Source organism: Lissotriton helveticus, chromosome 1_1 (genome assembly GCF_964261635.1).
Source record: "Lissotriton helveticus chromosome 1_1, aLisHel1.1, whole genome shotgun sequence".
Lineage (NCBI taxonomy): Eukaryota > Metazoa > Chordata > Amphibia > Caudata > Salamandridae > Lissotriton > Lissotriton helveticus.
The window spans coordinates 1,652,550,590-1,652,569,906 of record NC_136057.1 but is presented as its reverse complement, the minus strand read 5'-3'; the positions used below and the strand labels follow the sequence as shown (position 1 = coordinate 1,652,569,906).

At 43.3% G+C, this 19,317-nt stretch overlaps 1 protein-coding gene across 2 annotated transcripts in view; it reads left to right on the top strand.

Moving 5' to 3' along the window:
* The window catches only part of CSRNP2 (cysteine and serine rich nuclear protein 2), a 77,274-nt gene that overhangs the window by 24,226 nt on the left and 33,731 nt on the right, over positions 1-19,317 (top strand). For both annotated transcript variants that reach the window (XM_078688847.1, XM_078688848.1), the window contains exon 2: positions 13,185-13,291. In XM_078688847.1, the coding sequence (XP_078544973.1) occupies positions 13,283-13,291 (9 nt within the window). In that variant the 5' untranslated portion in view covers positions 13,185-13,282. The remainder of the gene's footprint in view (positions 1-13,184; positions 13,292-19,317) is intronic.

Below are 19,317 nucleotides of genomic sequence, written 5' to 3'. Positions count from 1 at the left end.
CCTCGCTCTATCAATCTATCGCCCTCGCTCTATCAATCTATCGCCCTCACTCTATCAATCTATCGCCCTCACTCTATCAATCTATCGCCCTCACTCTATCAATCTATCGCCCTCACTCTATCAATCTATCGCCCTCACTCTATCAATCTATCGCCCTCACTCTATCAATCTATCGCCCTCACTCTATCAATCTATCGCCCTCACTCTATCAATCTATCGCCCTCACTATCAATCTATCGCCCTCACTATCAATCTATCGCCCACACTCTATCAATCTATCGCCCACACTCTATCAATCTATCGCCCTCACTCTATCAATCTATCGCCCTCACTCTATCAATCTATCGCCCTCACTCTATCAATCTATTGCTCTCACTCTATCTGTCTATCGCCCTCACTCTATCTATCTTTCGCCCTCACTCTATCTATCTTTCGCCCTCACTCTATCTATCTTTCGCCCTCACTCTATCTATCTTTCGCCCTCACTCTATCTATCTTCCGCCCTCACTCTATCTATCTTCCTCACTCTATCTATCGCCCTCACTCTATCTATCGCCCTCACTCTATCTATCGCCCTCCTTCTATCTATCGCCCTCCCTCCCTCTATCTATCGCCCTCCCTCTATCTGCCTATCGCCCTCCCTCTATCTGCCTATCGCCCTCACTCTATCTATCTTTCGCCCTCACTCTATCTATCTTTCGCCCTCACTCTATCTATCTTTCGCCCTCACTCTATCTATCTTTCGCCCTCACTCTATCTATCGCACTCGCTCTATCGCATCACCACAACATCACTCAGCACCACCACAGCCTCACTCAGGGGCACCACAACATCACTATGCGCTACCACAGCATCACTGAACGCCACAGCATCACTCGTCTCCACCACAACATCACTCAGCGCCACCACAGCATCAATCTGTGCAACCATTCAACAACAACTGGTTCAAATATGTCCTCTCAATGTTTCAAGCTTTATTACAAATGTCATAAAAAGATGTTAATATTTCACATCTGTTCTTGTATTTTCTTCACAATAAAATACACTGAACATAATCTTCACAAAAGTTATTTACAAAAGTTTAAGCTATTGCCATTATAAATTACAATAGCTTTTATTTAAGTATTAATTATTTAAAAAAAAGCCATTGTTATTTGTAATATCAATACATCTAAGTCACGTAAATACAACCCATTGCATTACAAATGCTATAGGTGTCACATTTGCGAAAGTTAAAACTATTGGCATTGTAAAGGACAAAGCTATTAATTTCGCTATTGTCAAAAACACATAAATAAAAAATGTGTGATTCACAATACCAATAGCTCAAACTTTCCTAATGCGAGACCTATTGCATTGCAAATGCTTGTTTGTGAAGTGGTTGTATCATCAATCCTTGCCATGAGGCTGATACCTCCGTGAACTGGAGGGTCAGATCAAATACTGGTTTTAGAGTTCTGCTCCACCGTGATGGATCCTGGTTCATTATAGCAATTGGGATCTCATTTGGACCAGGGGCTCGCGAGTTCTCCCAGTTTATAGCTTTCTATTTTCACAAATATTACCTAGACGAGAATAGTGCAGGGATATACATATCTAATGCTGCAAAAACGTCACAATAAGAGCATATAATAAAGAACTGTGTTGCCCAAAATGGTAAGACATTAGGTTTGACAAGAATTTTTTTTTAGACATAAGGCTTTACACCAAAATTATTTTTTTACATCAGGTGGAACTTCGAGTTTAAGGGAGACTTTAAAAAATAAATTTGAGTTGTGCATAAATTACTTTGTTAATTATCTGGAGTCCAGCATAATACCGATGCTTAATTTTTTCAATATGTGGTTGTGTCTCAAGGTGGAATACAAGCTTTGTCGATCTTGTCACTTCTGAAATTTTCAAACTGGAGCTAATCTCCACCACCAATCAGATTCTGACTTGATCTTTTAGTAGGATAAATTCCAGGTGTTGTGGCAGTATGCCTAGCACATATCGAGAATGTTATTTGCGTCTGATGCAAAGGAGTGTTTTCCATATGTATATTTTTAGGTCTTGCTACCATTCAAAATAAGAGGCGGTCAGAGGAAGCATACAGGATTGTCAGCAGTGTAGACAGTTCAAGCCTGTCCGCTTGGAGAATGGTGCATGCAATAATTTGTCGCCCCTTTTCTATTTAAGTGGAACTATACAAGTGAAGAACAAGTTGTTGCGCTGTAGATAACCAAAAAGCAGACCTGGGCAACTGGTCAACATATCAGGCTCCCAAAAACATAGGGAGTATATTTACTATAGGGAAATACAGACTCTTCTGTTTAGGGAGACTCTGGGCACAGTCTAAATCATCCGCCAAGTGCTTATCGGCGATTGCTGGTGGACTTTGGTCTTCTCAAAGCGCTAAGAGACCTGCTGGTGATTACGCGCTATACAAACTTCAGTTAACATAACCTAAAATTTGGAATATGTTTACAATTAGTTCCTACTAAATATTAATAACCGAATTAAAGGTTATTCATTATAACAGTGGAAATTAGAAATAAATCAGACATATACCTGGTGCAGCCATGTCATACTATGTGGAGAGCCACTAGAATTGTGAGATTCTGTAAATCAAGCATTTTCTGCATCATTATCGTTTTGCCACATAAGGCCCAATGTGCTGCATAATTTGAAAATGTTCCCCCCCAAAAATATTCCTATCCCAAGCATTACTAAAAAGGCGGCTACATGTGTTGTGGTGCACTGGAAGGCCCTTCGCAAAAGATGACTCAACATGTTTTAGATGCTTATGGTAGTAGGTGTTAAACGGGTACTAATTACGTTAAATATTTGTCAAGAAGCTTTCAACATGTGGAAATTACAAAATAATGCAGTAAAGTTATCACAAAATGTGTCCCATTATGTCACAAACCGCTTGTTCAGGCTGGAAGTAGGTGTAAAAGTAGGGTGATTCCCCAGATAACCTACCAAGTTTCACCCTCTTGCCTACTACTTCTGTTAAAGGATCACACTGTGGATACTTAAATATTTAGAGAGTACAGGTTGCGGTGGCCTGTTGCCAGTTATGTATTTGATGTCCTGTTTAAAAAGGATAGCTGAACATCACTTTTTATTTGAATTGCTGAATATCTTTAGAGCTGACCATTTTATAGAATAATTATGGGAAAAATATTTCATTATGGGGGCCCTGATTTGTTTCTTTGTTACACAATAGGCAGTACAGAATTAAAGTTTGAAGACCATTCATGTAACCTTACATTTGGTTTAAAAGGAAATTGGCACATTTGCTATCTGACTGTCTGACGAGTGGCTTAAGAAGTGTTGTGACCGGATTATTGTACTAAGAGTTTAAATCGTACTAATTCCTCCGAAGAGCTGTGCAGCATTCAGATGAGCATCCGGTTCCTGAGTTTGGTTGAAGACTCATAAGTTTTAAAGGGGAACAGTCTGATATTTTAGCTGTCTCTCCCTTAGAATGTCTTCCACTCCAGTGCAAGTAAATGCAGAAATGTGATTTCCCTAATTCTTCCTGTTAGATGATCCCAAGTATTGTTGTGTATGTTCCTGCATACCTCTTGAAGTGTATAGTTGATGGGATATTGACTGAAGTATGCGTTCTAGGGGAGGTGTCTGGTGAGGTACAAAGATGTGCTGGAAACGTGGTGTGGTGAATTTGTTGTGCGTAAGCATGGGGTATTGCAAAGCGTTTGAGAACAGACCTGGTTGCTTAGAGCTACCTTATTTGTCATCAGCCATGTGCCATTATTTTGAAGGATACTGACAGATTTGTAGTGCTATTTGAAATTCAGGATAGTTATCAGATCTAAATCTTGCCCATATAGAGCTCCAAGCCTTGTGGTCTGAATAGTAATGACCTTCTAGCAGTTTGTGACATTTTGGATGGATGAATGGTCAGAAGAGGGGCTAATGGGTGTAGTGGTCTGGTTTTGCCATGGCTTGGAAGGTACAGGGAAGGTGGTATGGTTTAAAATATGTATATCCACCCTTGATGTGATGAGGAAAGAATTCAGCCCAATTAAATAGGTGATATTTCCTCTATTGTATAAAAGCTTTTCTTTGACTGCTTGAGATCACAAGTTAAAGGCCCAGTCACCTTTACTAGGCAGCTTGTAAAAGAAGACTCTCTCAACGATCATTAAAACCCTCCAAAGAATTTGTCTTTGCAGACTTGTAATTAACTGCCAAATTTCTGGATATTGGGATTCCTTTTCAGTTCGATTATATAGGAGCTAGACAGTGGAGGAACTAGTCTCCAGAATGAATGATAGATGTTTAGAGCCTGAGCAGCTCTTAGAGTCCAGGTGTCCCTTTGCTGAAGTAAAAGGATCATTTGAGCTGTCAGACAGGACATAACTAAGAAGTACCTTAAGTATATTGAACAACTACATTGTAATGCACTTGCGGAAATGAGCCACTGATGGACCATCTTGAAGATTGGGAGATAGAATGTCCCAGAGCTTGGAGGACCGAATTCTATAACGTCTGCCACCACGTCAGGTCCTGGCAAAACAGGGCATGGACATCGGATTGGTGCAAAATCCACAGAGGAACATAAGGTTGGATCAGAGTATGTGAAAATGAGGGCCTGTTTCTCTCTGGCTTTGTATCTTATAAGCACCTTTTTAAATTGGACTCTGGTATGTACAGGAAGCCAGTGAAGTTTAATGAGCTGAGAGGATGTGTGGGTGGGATTTTCTAAATAGCCGGGCTACTACATTTCTACCTACTGAAGTCTCCTGACCCGATATTTGGGAACCCCCAAATGAAGAGAATTGGCTTAATCAAGGCAAGATGTGATGAGAGCTTGCACAACATCTTTGCGAGAGTAAGGTGGCAAGATGTCTAATACTCTTCTGTAAGTGCACAGAGGGGTAAAACAGTAAGTTGAGACTACTGAAATCTTCTGGGAGCTTCTGAACACATTTGATCCTCCGGTTTCTTGCCGGCTTCACCGGCAGCATGGAGGTTTTCCAAATTCAAAAGGTCACCAAGTGTGAAAGTAAATAGACTGAGAAGTACCAAAAATAAGAATTTCAGTCTTTCGTGCATTGAGTTGCAGACAGCTTTCCTTCATCCATTTAGGTAAGGAAAAAAGGCAGGCTTTGAACAGATTTTGAGTCCCAGTGGTATTCTTGGATATGGTGAAAATAAGTTGGGTATCACCAGCATATAAGGCTAATTTCAAGCCAACAAATTAAAAAACATTAGCCACAAGTAGTATATCGATTTCAACACATTCTCTATATTCACTGTAATTTGTTGTGTCCGCTTTTATTATTTGAATTTATATTCATGTTTGACTTTTTCTTTCTGTATGTTTATTTTATTTTTTAATTTTCTCTCAGGCCTATATTGAACTTTTATCAAGGTGATGATCCGACAATTATAGTGGATTGAAGCAATATCAACTGTTGCTACAGGCCCAGCCACATATTGATATTTTGAAACAGACGGGCTGTTTATATACATTGTGATGCAAACACTGTTAGCTGTGTAATTTACACAATTGTATCACTTCTGCCTGAGAATGTTTGCCCTCACGTTTTCTCACCCCACTGTCATACATATATATATATATATATATCTCTATATACACGCACAGATTTTTCCTGTCTGCCGATCCTAGGCAGAACCAACAGGCACGGACCTCAACCAGACTCAAGAAAGGCTTCAAACGTAATGTCGTTGAGAAAGCAGTGCAGTTTAATCCAAAGTAAACCACAGAATCAAACAGGCATAATGCCTGCCATGACGCGTTTCACTTGCCACACCGAGCTTGATTACATCATACTCTTCGTTTCCAGGTAACTCTCTAACAGGCCAAAACGTGCATAATTGACTATAAAAACAGCTGCACCAAGTTGGTGAACACAGAAGACAGACTTAATAACCACTCAGTAAGAACGATATGATTATAAACATAGGCATCAATACATGTTCTTCGGAATAGATAGCAAAGACCTTTGAGCTAAGTATTATTAATGTATAGATACATATACCCGACAGTGCTGCAATAATAAATACTTACAAATACATAATGCATAGGTCTGATCTAAAAAGTGCAAGTGCATCCTATAAAGACGAAGGAAACTAAAAGTAGGGTAATCACAGATAATCATATTGACGTCTAATTCTGTACAAATATGCATCTTACTGCATGTGCAAATAGGCAAGGTAATAAAAATGGTATATATGGCTAATCTGCTAACAAGAAACAGAATGGACACTGTAAAAACCCTAGTGGGTTCATCTTGATTCAAGGACAAAACGAATTTTCAGTGATCCACGTTGCTCAGTATAAGAGCTATAAATAACTAATACCTTAGATGTTAAAACTGATGTGGAAGGATGAGAGATAGACACAATTAATTCATAAGAATGTGCAGTGCAAGTGCAAATATGGTCTAAAACTTTCCAGAGAATGATCAATAATAGTAGCTGCCGAAAAAACATTCTTTTCCCGAGCGATTCAAGCATAAAATTTAGTCTGTACTAATAACTATCAATAGAAAAGTGCAAAGTGTGACAAAAAAAGTGCCAAATAATGCTGTGCAACTTACAAATTAAGTTGCAGCTTGAAAACATAATTTAGGCCTAAATGATTTTTAAGTGCAAGTGCCAGAGATATTATACAGTTCACAAAAAAATAACGAATAAAATCAGATCTTAATAACAATGAGAGAGAGCACACAGACCCGCTAAAATTGTATTTGACTGCGTAAAATGCATATAAATCTCACAACCGCAGGCTATAATGAGGATTCAGAAGATGTGACTGTATTTAAGGTTGGAGGAAATGGTGGACAGAGTAAATGATCGAACAGAGTGGCCAACTGACTAGGCCACTCCGCGTTTCGACCCCACAATAGGTCTTGATCACAGTAGTAAACAAGCATTTGCAATGGAATAGGTCTCGCATTATTAAAGTTTAAGCTATTGGTGTTGCATTATTTAGCAATGCCAATAGCACAAACTTTAATAATGCGAAACCTATTGCATTGCAAATGCTGCTGAGCACCGGCATGACCCCGCCCACCTGGTTCAACATGCTGTGATTCTGGGCAAGTCACTTAATCTCACCGTGCCTAAAAAAATGAAACCAAATGGATTTGCCTCTTGGGTAGTGTAACTGGTGCTCTTTTAAAGTGCTCCAATAAGCAATTCGTGCTATATAAAACTGCAAAAAAAAGAAAAACAAAGTTCTTGGGTAATGCCAGACTCATCAGATGTTGGGAGATGCACGGATATCTTCTCATTCCTTTGAAAAGAAATATAGAAAAAGTTCGGACACCCAACATATTTTTATCAGTCCTGAAAATGGAAACCAAAAGTTCTTAACGGGTCTACGGGTGTCTGTCAACAGAACAAACGGAAAATCTATGTACAAAAATACCACTTACGTAAACCGTACAGTGTACGTGGATTTAATGTAATATTGTCAGACCGAGTTACAGCGAAACCGAAAGCAGCTCTCAGGACTGGGCTGCGACTGAGGGCGGGGGCTGCCCGCGCATGCGCGCTTTTTGCTGGAGAGGGAGCCCCGGCGCTAAGGCAGCTGAAGTCCCGGGTCCCGTCCCGAGTGACCACCAGCGCTGTGGAGCTCCCACGCCGAGACACACCCAATGGCTGCCGAGGGAGAGAGGGACACGGACGAGGCAGAAAGAGCACGGTGAGTGGGAGGGGGGGTTGTATCTGTGTGTGTGTGCGCGCCCGTGAGTGGTGGGGGTGCGTGCGTGGCTGTGTGTGTGTGAGGGGGGGTGCATGTGCGTGTGTGGCTGTGTGTGCGTGCGCTTGTATGTGCCTGCGTCTGTGTGTGTGCCTGCCTGCGTCTGTGCCTGACTGCGTGTTTAGGTGAGAATCACAGGCAGGGGATGTGCACGGCGATGTGCGCGCACTCGAGGGCAAATGGGAGACGGCAGAGGCTCGTGCTTGTACACCGTCTCACATTCCCCCAGACACGCCCCAGACACGCCAACAAAAGATCTTTCGCAGACAAAAGCATGCTTCGCATGCTTTTTAGGTCTGCTCGACCTAAAAACTGCCGTGAGGAAGACCTTGTGGGGTCGAAACGCGTAGGAGGAGGAGAGAGTGGTGTCGTGAATAAATCAGTTAACCACCCAAGGAGAGTGCCACGTTTATTTTTCTTGGTGAATAATATATATAGGCTTGTGAAGAAGAGCGTCTGCTTGAAATGCGTCGCCAATAACAAAATCACTTGAAACACAAACCCTGGTGTGCGAGTCTTTTTTTATGTGGAAAAACTGCTTGTGGAATTTCTAAACATTTCAAGCCGGGTCCTGACACCCAGGAACTCGCACCAACCCCGATAGGAGTGGAGCTGGACAAGATATATATATATATATATATATATATATATATATATATATATATATATATATAATCATATAATCTATCTCTCTCTAGGAAGGTTCCTCTCAGCTATGAAAAGAACGGAAGACACATAGGGGTACTGTGGGAGGGAGGCTTTATTTTTGCGAGCTCAGTCATGACGCGTTTCGGCATATTGCCTTTATCAAATGCTGTCTCTCACCCCCTAACCGCAAGCAGTCCAAACAAGTACCTCCAGTCGCTTCATTTCTTGTAGTCCTCCTGATTGGTCGGTCCACGTCACCTGCAGACCAGTAGTTCGTGTGGTGAACCACGTGTCCCATCATGCACTGCCATCGCATGATATGAAGATGTAGCGTCCGCCAACGGTGTGCTCCGTGTAAATCAGGTAAATGCAGAAGCGCTGTGTCGGTCTGCTGCAATCCGGGCATTTAAAACAAAGCCTTCCTCCCGTGTCCCCATGACGCCTCAACCACACAAATCCGCTCCTAGATGGGGCCTGGAAAACTCCATCCAAGTGGCAAGGATCCCCATGTGAAGTCACATTCTGCAGTGCAGCGGCCAGATAACGAGGGCGGGTGTGGTGGGAAAGAGCTTGTTCACTACCGTGAATTTTGGAAGAATTGCCGAAGCTGTCTGGAAATGCTCGATCCTCTTTAATGAGGCGGGTCTCTGCCAATGCGCGCCCAAGACTAACGCACTGAATATGTCCAGGAAGGTTCCTCTCAGCTATGAAAAGAACGGAGAGACACATATATATATATACGTTATAGCCGCAGGCATTAGAATATAATGATCTATTAAAAGTGTAAATATTTCTAATAAAATAGTAAGTAGCAACGTTGTATTTTACAATCATGCAAAGGTTGCAAATAGAAAAGTATAATGCCCGGAACTGTCACTGATACAAATGTTTCAAGTTCGTTATGTATCTTTTCCATTTCTATGAGAGGTGGGAAGGTAACTATAGTAACTGAATGACGTCAGTAGTAGGTGGTAACGAACTCACGGGAGAAAGCAATGGGAGTGGTGTTTATATGTGGTTTCATTTGCACTTTTCAAACTGTTGTGAGCAAGGCGGTTGTCCCGTCGAAACGCGTTAACAGTCGTCGTAGAGGTTAATAAAATCCCTCTTTGTTGAATCCCATGGTGTCAGCGTCTTTTTCGTGGGAAATTACAAAGGTTTGGACTTATATATATATATATATATATATATATATATATATATATATATATATATATTCTCATTTGTCTGCACTTTACATTTCCCCCACTTGAAAAAATGGCTGTATTTTTCAGTTATAAGTATGACAGTGTGTCTCCCAGCCACTGGGAATGAGATCCTGCTGTGTGTAAATACTACGCTTTGAAATGGGAGAAAATTCAACCGAAGAGTCAACTTTGTTTATATGGATTCCAAAAACTCATCATTTAAAGTTTCTCCTTTATTTCAAAGTGGCACATTTGCAAACAGTAGGCATTTTGCACCCAGTGGCCTGCAGACACAGTGCTATAATTATAGCAGCAAAATGCAGCCATTTGTTTAAATAGCAACCATTTAAGGGGAAGAAATATGCTTCTTAAAATATGAAGATGTAATTTGCTTAATTGAAAGTGGAAAACAAACATTGACTCAATGTTTCATAAAAATATTTGTATCCACTTTAAATTTCTCCCATTTGAAAAACATTTGAGTCGTTTGTGGAGGAAACTGATGTGAAACCCACAGGTCAACCTGGAAAGCTTTACTTTATGAAAAGTAGACAACATTCTGTGTTTAGCAAGGTGTCATTTTAAGTGGATCCCACAGGGTTTTCCCCAAAGAAACTAATAGCTGAAATGTAAAAATAATCAAAATAAGTTACAAAAAAATAGAAATAGTAAACAACATTTTCATCTATCATTTTTGGCCTCTATGACTGATCCTACCAAGTAATATACTGTTACATCCATTAGACTTTTAGTTGCCGAGATTTATAGTGGTGTTGTCCAAAAATACCAAAGCCAACAATTCAGCCGCACCTTTTAATGATTTATTGTGTACAGAACCTGCAGCAATTCATACCGTAAAATCAAACAAATGAGAAATGGGTATGAAGGAGAGTTATGCATTTCTTGTAAATGTGTCTAAGATAATGAGTTTTGGAATTGTGGTTATTTGCACAGCTCTGAATTTAGAGTTGCCTATGATATTATTTGATTCAGAGGGCATTTTGCTAAATTTTCTTTTTTTTTGCACACTGCCTTACATTTGGAAGCCATACATGGAGAGAAATTCAGTTGATAATAATACATGTTCTACTATTCTGTGTTCCCACACTTCTCCCAATAAAAACTGTTCCTCACTTGTGTGGATTGGGCATTGTGGCCTCCACAGGAAAGGCTCCATATACCACAAGGAACCATCAAGATTTCCGCCTTGCAGATTGACCCGATCTGGTGATGTGGATAGTTATGGTACTTTTGTCCTGGGAAAACTAAACTAAACTCCCTGGAGTCCAAAGAGGTGTAACATGCTTGGATCCCACTATGCTTTCTTACTGAGAATACCATGCAAATATCAAAGTTTGGCTAAAATCAGAGATTTTCTGTGAAATGTTTAGAGTCTGGGGAAAGACAAAATTCCTGCAACCAGTGTTCCCACACAGGGGGCTGAAACATTGTCTGTTGCTGGACGGTAAATGACGAAATGGGCCAGAGACCACCCCACTCCCTTTCCTACTTTTTCCCTGCCAACCTGTTAGCATTAAGCCCTATGGATGGGGAGATTGAAATGTGTACAGCCTATGTGCCTGTTCCAGGGGGTCAGGTAGCCCACTAGACAATTGGAGGGGTTGGGGGGGGAGATAAAGTAAGAAACACAGTAGGAGGCTGGGACTGTTGAAGGTGTTAAGTGACAGGGACATAGCCCGTTATCAGGCCGAGCCGCCCCAGCTCGCTGTTATTTTGGTTTTAATATAGCCCCTCATGTCAAGTTGGCTTTCTGCTCCCTTCCCAGTTTAGGTGTACATCAGACCATTAGAGACTGGGGTATGGTCTAATCCCATGGCAGACCATCCCCACCTCATTTTATTTCTAAACATAATCACAGGTGTCCAGTAGAATTTCTGTCCCAACCAGGCAGACAGATTGGGAAAACTGCAAGCCCCCCCCCAAATCAAGCCTATTAGAGGTGTGGTGTGGCCTGATACTAGATCTATATTAATTGGCTTTTGGGTGCGTAATTTAAAAAAAGACCACGCAATTGGCCAAAGGCGAGCGCATTGCTCCGCCCAAGGCCTATTGGTGTCTGTTACGCACAGCCGCATCTGGTTTTAATGATAAACATGTGTTTATAATTAGCGCGCGTTCTCTTTGCTGCTGAGCTCCCTCGCCCCCGCTCCTCTGTGGTGCCCAGAGTCATTCCTTATTTGCGATTAGCAATTAGCGAATCGCAAATAAAGAAGCGATTTCAAGGGTGCCAGGGTGTCCAAAGGACACCCTGTAGCACCCCTGAAATGGTGATTTACACTGGTGTTGCGCGCACACACATGTCCAAAGGACATGTGTGTGTGTAACATCCAACTTAGAAAAATGCACTAAGGTGCATTTTTCTAAGTTTTCGCTATTTACCACGAAGTCAGACTTCGCGGTAAATAGCGGCCCAAAATTGCGAATTCGCAATTCTAAAATGGTTCATGAATTGCATTTAAGGAATCTCAAATAGAGATTCCTTAAATGCAATGCTTAGCAATTTAGCGATTTCAGAATTTGTGATTTTTGCATTTGGGATGATGAATCCCAAATGCAAAAAAAGCGCTCGTAAAGGGCCAAATTCTTTGCGAGCCGATTTTTGCTTCATGAATCTGGCTGAATGTCTTTTATGTGTTTTAAACCCAACCCATATATAAAAGGGATTGTTATTTTTAATGCCAAAGCTCAAACTCTCGCGAATGTGAGAGCACTTTAAAGTTGGCTGCGCCCCTTTTTAGACGCTACTCACCATATTCAGGTTACAGTGAGCACGATTTAAACAAAGGGGCAATGACAATATTAAAGTGAAAGAGCATATGGTGCCTTTCAAACAAAGCAAAAATAAAATAATTTAGAAACGTTCCGCTGCAGTGAAAGCAGCCCACGCTAATAATTAATAAAATAAATAAGCGCGGCCACTAATGTGAAAGCGGCCGCCTGTAAAATGAATTATTAAATAAGCTTGGTCGCTAAACTGAAAGCGGATGGTGCCGTCAATAAAATAATTGAATAAGCGAGGCCGCTATAGTCAAAGTTGATGGCATAATAATTTAAATAAATGCAGTAGTCAAAGCCTGGGGCGTGCTGCGATGTTGTGGGTGATATAGGGTAAGAGCATTAAAGAAAATAGTGCTCACCAACTTCTATTGCACACCATGTAACAACACCAGTAACCGTTCCAGTCGGTATGGGAGGTACAAAATGCAGACAAGGCGGTACCAAGGAGGGACTAACAATCCTACTAAGGACTCGGAAGCCAGCGTTTACGAAGTACAATGACACAAGCCAATTAAAAATATGGGCGGTGAGTGGGTGGGGCTTCAAAGCCATTCTCCACGACTGTATACCTTGCAGCAGCGCATGCGCTGCCCAGGCTCGACCTACTGTGCGATCCTAGGGACAGTGGTTTATCTCTGTGCTTCACTTCCATCCCATGTTGTGAATTTGTGTAGCACTTGAGTACAGGATAACGCCCAGTATTCAGTGCTGTATGATAAACTGCACTTGTATATTTGTATATATTTTGTGTACGGAGTGGAATTGACGTAGGTGTGCATACTAAGATCTGCTTTGTTCCCTTAAAGGTTTTGAACACCGTGACAGCAGTCACAGGGTCTGAGGTGCTCATGCTTTCTCGTAAAGCAAGCCACACCCGCAGCTGCTGCCTGTGCACCAGGAATCCATGAGTCAGGTAAGTTGAGGTACTGCATGTTACAATAACATGTTTCTGATAACTGCCACCATCATGCCCACAGTCACATATCATTTTTTCAGATTTGGGGAGAACAACATTTACACAGTTTTCAAAATCCTATGGTCCTACAGTAGTTTGGCCCCAGTGACAGATGTCTTTGCTGTAGTTGTCGCTTTTGGCCCAGAGTGGTCAATGATGCAATGGCATTATGCTAACAGTGCTGTGTATACTTTGTTTGGTTAAAGTTATTATAATAATAATAATAATAATAATCCACATTTGTAAAGCGCACAATCACCCGTAAGGGTCTCTAGGCCCTGGGGGCCATTGGGAAGATTAAGCAAGCTATTGCCCAGAGTCACATGGTACTGGGCTAATCTGCCGCTGGTGCTGGGGATCGAACCGTGATTCCCAGATTCCGGAGTCAGTTGCCCTAGCCGCGGCGCCACACCTCTTCCTCTCGAAACCCACATACTCTGTTGCAGCCTTTTAATGCTAGGGCATCAGACAAGAGTCAAAAGAATGACTTCTAGCACAGGGTCTTCAAATCTCTTCTAAATGAGTAATTCTAAGCGATCTCAGATTTGGACAATATGTTCGACATGTGTGGGACCACTTTGCTGTATCACTGTGGAAGGTATGTACCTACACAATGAGTCTTCTCTGTTTACGTTACTTCTACTAGACGAATTATAAAGAGTTAGTGTACTCCTAGAAGGAGTGTCCTTTCTTGTGGAAGGCTTGATGTGTAATGCGGAGCACCTTGCAAGTATTGGGGCACATAATTGAGAACTCAGGTAACAATTCCTACTCCTCTCCCCCTGTCAGTGTAATGAAGCAGACAACAGTAAATACTCAAGATTAGAATCCTGACTTTCTGATGAATGAAAAATTCAGACAGCTTTCATGTCTTTTATAGACAAGATCTGCCCACGATAGTTGTACATATATTTGCACCTCACACCCAGTAGAACTTGTACCAGTGGGGACTAGGCCCTCACAACCGACAGAACTTGTACCTGTGAGGACTCGCCCCTCACCCCTGGCAGAACTTGTATCAGTCAGGACTAGCCCCTCACACCCGGCAAAACTTGTACTAGTTGGGACTAGCCCCTCACGCCTGGCAGAATCTTTACCAGCGGGGACTAGCCCCTCACTCCCGGCAGAACTTGTCCCATTGGGACTAGCCTCTCACACCCGGCAGAACTTGTACCAGTGGGGACTAGGCCCTAACGCCTGGCAGAACTTGTACCAGTGGGGACTAGCCCCTCACTCCCGGCAGAACTTGTCCCATTGGGGACTAGCGCCTCACTCCTGGCAGAACTTTTACCAGTGTGGACTAGCCCTCACTCCCGGCAGAACTTGTCCCATTGGGGACTAGCCTCTCACACCCGACAGAACTTGTACCAGTGGGGACTAGGCCCTCACGCCTGGCAGAACTTGTACTAGTGGGGACTAGCCTGTCACGTCCAACAGAACTTGTACCAGTGGGGACTACCCCCCCCACCCTGGCAGAACTTGTCCTATTGGGGACTAGCCCCTCACGCCTGCCAGAACTTGTACCAGTGGGGACTAGCCTGTCACGCCCAACAGAACTTGTACCAGTGGTGACTAGCCTGTCACGCCCAACAGAACTTGTACCAGTGGGGACCAGGCCCTCACGCCTGGCAGAACTTGTCCTATCGGGGACTAGCCCCTCACGCCTGGCAGAACTTGTACCAGTGGGGACTAGCCTCTCATGCCTGGCAGAACTTGTACCAGTGGAGAGTAGAGGGTTAGAAGAGATCAGAGCTTTAATATTGAGAAAAGTTGAGAAACATACGAGAATATGGATCACACTGTTAATCAGACTGTTGTTAAACGTAGATAATTGCAGCAGACTTTTAGGCATGTGGGACTTTGACCTCTTCCACACCCACAGGTACTGAGGAAAAACGTGATATATATCTATACTCTTCCCATTTGCTAGAACCAGATTTCATTTTTTTGTAGTTGAAAATCAAATTAAAGGGAGTTGAAGCTGAATGTGCCATATCTGTGTAAGCCAATCTGTAAATCGGCTTGTAGCTCACTGTTTCATCACGGATTGCCGAATTTGTGGATAACATGATTCCCATTCTTGTCAGTGTGGGTTCTGGGAACATTTTGGGAGGTACAGTAGGCAGGGATCCATGCGAGTCTGAGGTTGTTATTCTTGTCAAAGGATTCTCTGTTCAGTGAGTCATATGAAATGGAGTGGGAGCTGGTGGCCTCTGTAATACACCCTGTGGGTGTACTGCTGATTCATGGGCTCGGTGCTATTAATGAAAACCTTGTGTGCGGATGTGCTCCAGTTCTTCTCTTGCTGATTCAAACCGCAGTACAGGCAATGTTATTAAAAAAATTAAACATCGTGGCACGTTCTATTATTAGCATACCTTCTTCTTTATTTGTTCGTCCCTTAATTCTGCAATTTCTTTCCCCCCCGATATCCTGGCTCTCAGATTCTAGAACACACACACAGCTGGTCGACACATTTTTCAAACCGTTCGACTGCGTTGCCATGACCACCATTGCAGGAACCTTAAAGCTAATGGACTACTTTATGAAAGGGGCTGGATTTTGTTTTTGGGGGGAGAGGGGGCATTTGGGGTCATTGTTTCCTGCTAAAATATAGAGCGGCACAGGTAGGCATGCCTACCTGCTGTAAGCTTCATTACAGGCTACCAGGTGTAGCTATGGCTCTTGATGTGTTTACCTGACCCGTAATGGAAAAGCACTCCCCTTTGTCTCGAGGCAACTGAATTTCGTATATGGAGCCAAGCATCCTAATGAGTTGAGAAATCACTGAACAAAAAAAAATCCTACATTTTCTAGCTATTTAAAAATCAATTTACCTTGGTACTTTGACACATCCATATGTGAAGTTGATGTTGATCAACATTCTTTTCAGGAAGACTATAATCAGAGAAGGGCATCACAAAGAGAATTTACATGTATGTGTTCTAATCCTTGCATCACTTTTTTGAAGTTGCACAATTTTGTTTTTATTCTCAGAGGTATCCAAAGCTGTCATTCACTCTAAGCCACATTGTAACAAAATGCTAGCCAATCTGTCATCCGGCTGATACTTCTTCCTAATTATTGTGGTATAGCTGCAAAATGACAGCAAATCAGCAGCGCCACAAGACGTGCAGAGGATTGGCAAGTGTGCATTCATCATCAACAGTTCAAAAAACAGTTCCGAAAGTTACCATAACTGCTAGGTCTCGTCTGTGACACCTATTTCGCGTTATGGAGTGGGTTAATCAAAACAATGACCAACATTGGATAGCATCGGGAGGAGCTACGCTAGCAACCAAGATGGCCGCGTAAGCTCCCGGCTCCGTCGACCTCCGCCAGCAGCTCGTATATCCTGCTATTCATCCTGAATTCGCACCAGACTCCCGGGTTCATGAAGTATTTCTGCTTCCAAAGGTGTAATCCCGAGGTTTTTATCTTATCGGATGCCGAAGATGTGCCGTGTTCCCATTCTCGGCCTAACATCGTGTGGAAGCCGGGGCCTCGATTTCTAGCTCATCCGGGTTGGAGTTGATCAACAACGGCCGCTGGACCTGGACCGAGCCCGGTCCCCCCAAGTGCCTCGTAACCTGTTTGTTTTCGGATGGTGGCATCGTGAACGGTTTATACCGTGAACACATCAGCGTATCGCGCCGTGTCCGGGGGTCCGACGCCCGGAGACCCTGTTGGCTCCCCGGGGTTGACGGGCCAGGGCCCTCGCTACCGGCAACGGTGTCGATCTTCCACGACGGAGAGCGCCCACTGTGATCCCTGGATCTGCGTGACCTGCTGCCCCGGAGAAGCCGGCCTCCGGGGTACGAATCCAGCTCTGCCTCTTCGTGAGAGGAGATGGGGCGGATGGAAGGTACGCCATCGCTGCAGGCCGTTATGGCCGCCATTGAGGCGCTCCATTCGCAATTCACCGCTGTATTCCGGACACTGAGCGTCAAGTGGACGGTATCTTGGGACCGGTCTATGACTCTCCGTTAAACTCTCAACTATCTGTGGTACCAGCGGTGCAATGTACGCCTGAGATCGAGGTCCCCGGGCATAACCCGGATTTACGGTGCTTTATCGACCCCCAACTCACAGCCAGCGAGCCCGTGTTTGTCGCCAGCGCTCCCTGCTCGATCCTGCTGCCGCCTCCTTCAGATATGGACAGTCTTCTGTGCCGCTACATGTTCCTCAGTGACTGTTGGAAATACTTGATATCTCTGGACACTTTCCTTCGCTCGTTTTGTGGAAATCGTGAACATCTTTCCGTCTGCCTATCCTGCAACACCAACGTGAACTTTGACGGTTGTTTTGCATTTTCAATTGAGATGGTGGTTCGAGTGGCAAAGACTCTTATGAAGTACCGTACGGGCCAGGGTTGAACTTGAGGGCTTGGGTTCGATAAAATAGCTTGACTCAATGCCGGGATTGTACCTATAACGTGACGGGAGTTGGGTGGTGTTTTGCCACACTCCCCCGATTGGTTTGTAAATTTGCTATATGTTGGTTTGACTATATCTCGGGGTGATCGCTTCTGGCGGGGGATACGGGAGACCGGGGGTGTGTTTGCCTTTTACGATTCTCCTCCTCCATCTTTTCCCTTCCTTGGGGTTAGTTTAGTGGGCGATAGGCACGCTGCTAGTGGGGTTAGGTCGTAGCCATCTGCAGGGGTGCAGGGTGGGGGGTTGAAGGTAGGGTTTTTTATTTTTCCTTTATTTTATTCTATGACCTATCTATGTCCCTTTTCCCCTCTTCACAAGAGATGTGGCATATTCTCCTGATCGTTTAATCCTCATATCCGGGTGTCGAGTGTTCGATTCTCATATTCTGTATTCTGGGTGGGCGGGATCCGATGATGTTTGCTTAAGGCAATCTGTACCGTATTGTTTTATCTCAGCTCTAATTTGATATTGATGTCTCTCAGATGCCTATAACTGTTGTGTATTCTCCTATTTCATCTGCCCGTTCATTGTTATGATATGTTCCATCGAACGATGCCCGATATGTATATTTCTACTCTTGTGTTATAATTAATAAAAATATATCCCAAAAAAAACATTGGATAGCATCGCTTGATATCGAAAAAGCATTTGGTATGCTAAGCTTGTCTTTTCTCTTTGGAGTGCTAGACCAGGATGGGGGTTGGGTCAGGAATTCCGGACGTTGGTTTCTCTGCTTTACACAGACCCGTTAGCAATGGTACGAACAGGGGCAGAAATCTCAGACCCCATAACAATAGGAGAGGCACCAGGCAGGGGTGTCTCTTCTCCTCTATAATATGTATAATTTTTGCACCAGCTATGGAACCCCTGGAACAGTTGGGGAGACCCACAAACTGTTCCCAAACACAGCCATCAGCGAAAGGCTGTCGCATGCATATATGGAGCACTAAGGCGTCAGATGAAGCAATCGAAGGAGTGGGGGGGGGGGGCAAATAAAGGACTTGTGGGAAAGGAAACTAGAGTGGGAATTTACACCATCTATGTGGTGAACGGTGCTTGGCTTCGGTAAAAGGGGTATCAATGAATGCCAGACTGCGCTAAACCCAAATTGACATAATTCATCACACATATCTCATACTGAATAGGGTTGGACGAATGTACCCCAGTTTGTTAACCGCATTCCTGTGATGTGCGGAGCAGAAAGTAGACAATGCCTGGTGATAATCCAGTGCTGGAGGGACGTACTTTTAATACATAGGGGAACTGATCAATGCCCTCCTACCTCTTGACCCCATTTTGAGCCTACTAGACGTGTGCCCAGTGTCCAAAAACGCCAGCACGTATATAGATTTGCGAGTCTGGTCCTGGTATTGGCCAAGTTCAGAATCACTATGGCCTGGTAGTCCCTCGTGGCACCCCTGTTACAAAAGGGAAAATCCGACTTGCGGAAATAGTGGTCAGATCAGACATATGGTGACAAAAGAAAGGGGACGTGGCGTATGAGAAATGGGATGATTTAATTGAAAAGCTGATAAGTAAATCGCATGA